This window comes from Oncorhynchus masou, chromosome 24 (assembly GCF_036934945.1).
Source record: "Oncorhynchus masou masou isolate Uvic2021 chromosome 24, UVic_Omas_1.1, whole genome shotgun sequence".
Classification (NCBI taxonomy): domain Eukaryota; kingdom Metazoa; phylum Chordata; class Actinopteri; order Salmoniformes; family Salmonidae; genus Oncorhynchus; species Oncorhynchus masou.
Window position 1 is genome coordinate 32,447,717 of NC_088235.1, and position 7,176 is coordinate 32,454,892.

Consider the following 7,176-nt stretch of genomic DNA (forward strand, 5'->3'; position numbering starts at 1 on the left):
GAAGCAATATTATATCACAACAGCTTGATTTAAGCCCACAAGAGCTCTGCTATTCATCACAAAAATGTCAGCTATCATCCAATTGCATTCCTCAAGTGCAACATCATCACCCAGTGCTTGAAGCCGATTAGGCATGATCAGTGAAAGCATCAAGTCCTTAACCAAATGAGACGGAATATTCCAAAATGAGACATATTGGTCAAACAACAAACTAGTGTTTATTTTGCCAGCTAAAGGAATAATATATGCCATTTAGCAGATGCTTTTTACCAAAGAAGGGGATATATTATCGACATAAGAGATAACCTGAAAAGGATTCAGAGGCTATGAGTAGCATACTGTACCTAGTGAAAGAAGCCTTGGAATACACAGTATTATCAGCAGGCTACTATAATCAGAGAAATATACAGAACCTAATATCAGTATACCGTACCTGGTCGCTCTCATGTGGAAGAAGTGTGACACACTGAAGAGCCAATGGGGAAGCACCTGGACACCTCTGGCTCCTCCCCTCCACTCCACTACCCCCCTGGTTTAACCTGTAGAGTGGGCCGTTCTTCTCCAGCCGGCCGTTGTTGACTGCCCGTTTGGCAGACAGTCGTAACCTCTGCTGAAACCCCGGGTTGTCCAGGACGTGTGATAGATCATCCTGGTTCCTTAGGTACCTCTGGATGTTCTTCAGAGAGGAACCGTGGTTATCATCCAAACCCTCGATGGCCCTCCTCAGAATTTTATTCCAGTCAACGTGGCGAAGTTCACTGGGATTCCATATAGATCCTTTAGACAATGGGACAGAGAGGTTTGCACTAACAGGTTTGAGCGATGTTGTTGATGAAGATACTCCTCTCCCAGGGTGCTCAGGGTCTTTGTATGACACGCTCCCCTTATTGGTGACTTTGAGAATGGAACCATCGTGAACACTTAACTCCAACTGCTCCAGAACGGTCCTCTTGTCCAATCTGTGTAAGGTAGCCACCGCATGACAAATCCGCTCCTCGGAAGGCCTCTGTTTTTGCCTTTTAATTTTCTGTATTGCTTCTAGAATCCACTCCGTATACAGAGGGTTAGCAAGTTCCACCATGGTTAAACAATGAGATTTAGGAAAAAGTGATCCATAGAGAATATCCCTTGTTGTTGTGAAACATTTGATACATCCAACACATCTTGAAGGTCAAAAAGTAATGTTCCACCTCGGCATCAATACATTCCTGCTGTAAATCCTCATCCAAGGTAGACGCTCACATGTAACCTCACAAAATAAGATGAAAGTAGCTAGATAGTAAATTCCTCGAAGGTTGGGACAGTTACCGACCGACCTGGAACACGATTCCTTCGAATGACGTAAGTTCCTTCAAGATCCAACTGATAACTTAAAAAGAAAAAACACAGATAGTCATAAACAGTCAAATACGATCACAAGCCAAAAATATGCAATACTGTACCCTAACAATAACAGAATTTCAATATATTTGTTTCACCCAGCACCTTTGCTGAGTCTCAAGTACTAGTAGCCCATGGTCACATTAGACAAACATATTGTTTTGATTACTGGTAGTGAATTGTGAGGGATCGGCCTAGTATACGCTTTACACATTGGGCCATGACCAATTTAAGTGTTTTTGGATTAGTAGGCTAGGCTATATTCTGAGACCTCACCATAACATTTACTGAAAAGCAGACCAAGACAACATGAAATGAAGGTCAACAACACTCAAGAGAAACAGATGGATTATAAAAGCAGTTCAGACGGATTGAAGATGATTCTAGGTAGGTTAGGGATAGGCTAATGTTACTTAATCCGTAGTCGGAGTCTGATACTATAATCCACCGATTGACCTAACCTCACGCAATAGTTTGTGGTAAAATAATGATCAAGATGAATTTGTCATGACACTGACTACAGTCATAACAACAAGGGAGATTAAATGTAACCTGTTAAATATATGTTAAAACACCTATCAAAATTACTTGTGATATGTGTTATTTTTTTGTTGATAGTTAAATGCTTCATTGTAACATCACCAGTTGACCAAACTAAACTACTCAGTGTTTCTAAATCAGCTACAATGTAGAACAAGAAGGGCAATGGAGTTTGACTTCTTGCACGCGAGTTTGACAGCTTGTATGCGTAACGAGTGATAAACAAGGATTTGTTCATTTTAGCAGTCGGCGCGAGCTTGAATGTTAGCCGCACACGATCAATTCATATTGTTGCACTTTTTGACAGCTGCGGAGGGATGGTTACCGGAAATTTATGACGGCAATTTATGTTCAAACTAACATGAGACGCTTACGAACAGGAAGATAATATGTAACTAACCTTGCTTGTATCAGTTGAGTTGTAGGAAAAAACATTGCTGCCTGCATTAATGACGTGACCTAAACAGTCGCCATTTTGTTACAATGTTGTAGTTTACATAAATCCGACATGACGCTGATTACAATCCAATGGAGTCTCATTAAACCTTACCTACACTAATGTGCCCTCCCTAGCAACTTTAATATTGGCTGTAAAGGCAAGATACGATTTCTGGTTTGATAAAGTACATGTCAATCATTATATATGAGCTCACTTTAGAAGGGACTGCGTTGGCTGCTTGATCTGTCACTACACTCAATTGAACCGCCTCTTAAGGTGTCTTCTCGTATCATGGATTGATGTTATATTTACCCTAAGCACTTATCGTTTGACTGAATAAGTTGGTGCACTATAAAGACAATATAATATAGCTTTTGTATCTCAATTAGATTGTCATTCATTAACATAAATGTTACCACAGGTCAGTGGTTAAATTAAGGATTTCTGGTTAAACTATATCCTGTGTCAAACGACAGCCCACCTTTACTACGACTCCTCCTTGAAACAATTGGTTACACTTCAAAATGATTTGGATCATTTTAGACTTTAATTGGTTGTTTGTTAAATCCATCATTTATTTGCAAAAAAAAACGGCGAAGACTTGACTGCTGATTTAAAGCAGCAAGTTTTAAAAATGTTTGAAGGTGATGGGCTATTATCGTGCTATGGTTGTCCATGCTACCCGACACTTTTTTCCCCACAAACTGGTGTTCTCATTTTATTTTCCAATCTTGTGGAAATTCACTACAGCCTATTCCCAGAAGCACCGACAATTCACTGATTTCAGTTTTCACCAACTCATGTAGGCTACCAAACGTTTACGGGTGGGCTACATCATAATAAATAGGGCACACTATAAATAATCATTCAGGATTTCTTATCCATCAAGCGGTAGAATTTCTCTACATAGCACGAGTGCCTGCATGTGTTCGGCTACAGCGATCATCAACATTCTACCGTGTAAATTATGACAATACTTATCTGTATTATCTTGCACTGCATTTCCGACTAGAAAATAAACACACGGGGGGAGGGGGGGGGGGGGGATTCCACATAGCCTACAAACGGAGTAGTTGACCCGGGAAATCGGAGTAGCAGCATCTTCACTGTGCCTCAATAATAAATGTATTGCTACAGTTTCGCGATCCATCCATTTCTCACTCGACTCGCAGGTCCATTCTCGTTTACACATTATTAGTCAGTGATATACAGCCTCCTTGGAATGTAGACTAGATCGTTTACAAAATGTTCCGAACGACGCTGGGCAAGGAGGCAAAACAAATTACGCAAGTTTTATGCAAGGATGAACATGTAACCAGTGAGAGAAAAAGGCATCGGCTAGCTACCGTAAATATTTGCTGGTAGTTACCTCTTCAAGTTTTCTTTATCGGATACAGTCCTCTTCTTTATTAACACGATGACTGAAACGACGATCGGATATAAATAATCACACTCACAGCGGCACATCCATATGGGGGTTTCCTTGTATTTTTAATCTCTAAACGATTCGCTGAAGGCTCGCGCTGAGACAGAGAGGACCTGATAACAACTAATTGAAAGGTTAATCTACATAGCAGCCTGTGACAAAGTGGTACCTCCCTCCCCCTTCTTCTTCACTGTAGACATCCCTACTTCAGTCAGTGAAGTGGAGCAGACCGTCGCCCCTGTAGAGCAGTAGCGCTTCCCCAATGATCATAGCGGCAAATGTAATGTCACTTTCACTTTCCACATTAAAATGTCCCGGGATGTGCATGTGAAGTATACATTTTTTTTGCAACGCGTCTTGATGTCTTTATCCAGGGTTGTATTCTGCGAGTGGCATAATACTTGCACAGCTAGTGTACAAATTGACATTGGCATTAATTGCCGTTATTCGGAATAACTTCCTAGATTATGCAGCCAATTGGGCCACCTTGTTTCCAAGCATCTTCTGATCATAGAACCAGCTGGATAGGTATTTTTGCAGAGGGATTGTTAAATTGACCCAATCTTAATATAATGAAGACATCAAGTCCTTGAACATGATCATAACATAAAATCGTTATGAATAATGACACCTACAAAAAATTATATTGATATCATTTTAAAGGAAGACAGACAAGAAGACAAAGAATCATAGTCTATTAAATGGACACCAATAAATCAACAGTATGATTCAATCATATTATGGAAATTATCCATCAACAACCTCAAGATGTTACAGCTGCTGCCTACACTAATTTGGGTGTGAAATCCGTCCCTGCTCTTTCCTTCAATGCCCACATTAGTCACGTCTGTAAAACGTCATTCTTTCACCTGAATAACATCTCCCGCATAAGACCCGCTCTCCCCACATCTGACACAGAAAAACTAATCCATGCAATCATTTTATCCGGAATTGATTATGGAAACGCAGTTCTTGGTGGCCTAACCGCAGATTTATTTCATAAACTAGAGCTCAGCTAAAACAGTGCCTCAAGTATTCTAGCACAAACAAAATAACGTCTGCGCACATCACTTGCTGATCTCCATTGGTTGCATGTTCCTCAAGTAATTTAATGTAAAATCCTCCTCCTCGTTTACAATGCCCTAAATGGCATCGGACCCACCTACCTGTTAGACATTCTCTACCCCTATGAACCTCCATGCCCCCAGGACCAGGCTCTGCACAATGAGGGGTACATTTTTGTTGCAGCCCCAGACACCTAATTCAACTTGTCTAATAATCATCAAGCTCTCAATGAGTTCAATTAATTATTTTACCTCTATTTATCTAGGCAAGTCAGTGAAGAACAAATTCTTATTTTCAATGACAGCTTAGGAAAAGTGGGTTAACTGCCTTGGTCAGGGGTAGAACAACAGATTTGTACCTTGTCAGCTCGGGGATTCGAACTTGCAACCTTTCGGTGAACCCAACGCTCTAACCACTAGGCTACCCTGCTGCCCCGAATCAGGTGAATTTGTCTGGGGCTACAACAAAAATGTGTGCTGTTGGGGGTACTAGAGGACTGGAGTTGGGAAACTGATATAGTGTGCCATTTATGCGGCAGGGTGGCCTAGTGGTTAGAGTGTTGGACTAGTAACCGGAAGGTTGCAAGTTCAAATCCCCGAACTGGCAAGATACAAATCTGTCGTTCTGCCCCTGAACACTGTTCCTAGGAAAATAAGAATTTGTTCTTAACTGACTTGCCTAGTTAAATAAAGGTTAAAAAATAAATAAAATGGGATGTTTGCTGGAGCATGTGCCATCCACACAGTCTGACCATCCCCCCATCTTTCCTCTCAATCCTTGCCAACTGCCACCCAGTGCTGTTCAGCAACACTGCTGCCCATCTGCGGGGCAAAACACTGGTCTGGTCTGCTCTGGTGACATCCCCAGTCAGTCAATTCCCATCCCAAATGGCACACTATTCCCAATGTTGAGCACTACTTTTGACCAGGACCCTTTCGTTTTGTTCCAAATGGCACTCTATATAGTGCACTACTTTTGGCCAGGGCCCATAGGATCTCTCCCAAATTGCACCCTATTCCCTATATAGTGCTTTTGGGATGCAGACACACTGCTTTTGCTTTTCACGCATTCAAAGAAGGGATGGTGCTGATGAATGAGGGTAAATACCAGACATATGAATTGTGTTCTTTCTTTGAAAATATAACTCTCATATGATGAGCCCAAATTTGCCAACGACATATGTTCTTCTAGCAGCTCTGATCTAATTGAACTCTGTATATGTATAAATTAAGAACATTAGAAGTTGGTAGAATTCAGACTTGGGTATCGCACACCACAAGGGAGAAACAGGGGACCTTAACCAGTTAGTTGTTGAGACAGAGACAATGACACATCCGTAACATTTAAACTACTGTTCTTACACTTCAAAATTAAGTAAATCACGGTAGAAGTGTGGTTAACAGTTTTCCTTCTCGCGGTAAACTACGCTGCATTCCTCATTCTCATTACTTAATCATGGCTCCATATTTTTGTTTAAGTCCAAAATCGCATCTTATTCTCTATTTAGGGCACTACTTTTGACCAGTAGTGCACGAAATAGAGAATAGGGTGCCATTTGTCACGCATTCTTTGTGTTTGGGTTTTGCCATCTGTCAAGTTGAGAAGCAAATGAACCAGCTGCTACGGAGTGTGATCTCTGCCAATCAGAAATGTGGTCCTTTTCAAAGCGCATCTGTGTGAAACCTTAAAACGCTGATGAAAAAAGTGTCTCAAAGTTGTTAATAACATTTTGGCTAGAGCCTGTTTTCACCTAGATGCCCCTGATTAACATAAACGCATAAACCAAGCATCATTAAATGGATCTACAGCCCTTTGCATAAGAGGTGTTTGAATAGGATCACTCTTCACATTTAATGAGCCCAGAAATTAAAGGGAAAATATATGCAAACAGGTTGAGTTCTGTACTATTATTTATACACAATATGAAAATGGCATATTGCATAATGTGTTTTTGTATTTCAATTGTTCCGTTTCACAGTTATATGGGACATAGGCACATTTTGACCTCAGTCTAGGATAATAGTATAGGTTATAGGCTACAGTTTGTATATACTACTGTTAAAGGAGCAATGTAGTACTGGCTCATAACCTATTCCCTATATAGTGCACTACTTTTGACCAGAACCTTATTAGGGAGGCAAAAATAAATGGATAAAGGGTTTAAGAAAAATAGTCCCTGGTCAAAAGTAGTACATCACCTAGGGAATAGGGTGCCATTTGGCACATATCCCAATTTCTCTCAATCCCCATTATCCACTACTTGTGCCCCCCCCCCCCCCATGCCTGGAGGGAGGAAGGGACAGTCTGGGGCCTCTCGGTGATCCTT

The 7,176-nt window shown here is 41.0% G+C and overlaps 1 protein-coding gene across 1 annotated transcript in view; it reads right to left on the bottom strand.

Annotated features, from left to right (window-relative positions):
- LOC135512054 (histone acetyltransferase KAT6B-like) overlaps positions 1-2,550 on the bottom strand; it is a 37,728-nt gene extending 35,178 nt beyond the window's left edge. The window contains 2 exon segments of the mRNA XM_064933666.1: positions 434-1,369; positions 2,321-2,550. Coding sequence (XP_064789738.1) covers positions 434-1,081 — 648 coding nt within the window. The 5' untranslated portion in view covers positions 1,082-1,369; positions 2,321-2,550.
- Between the last annotated feature and the right edge of the window lie 4,626 nt (positions 2,551-7,176).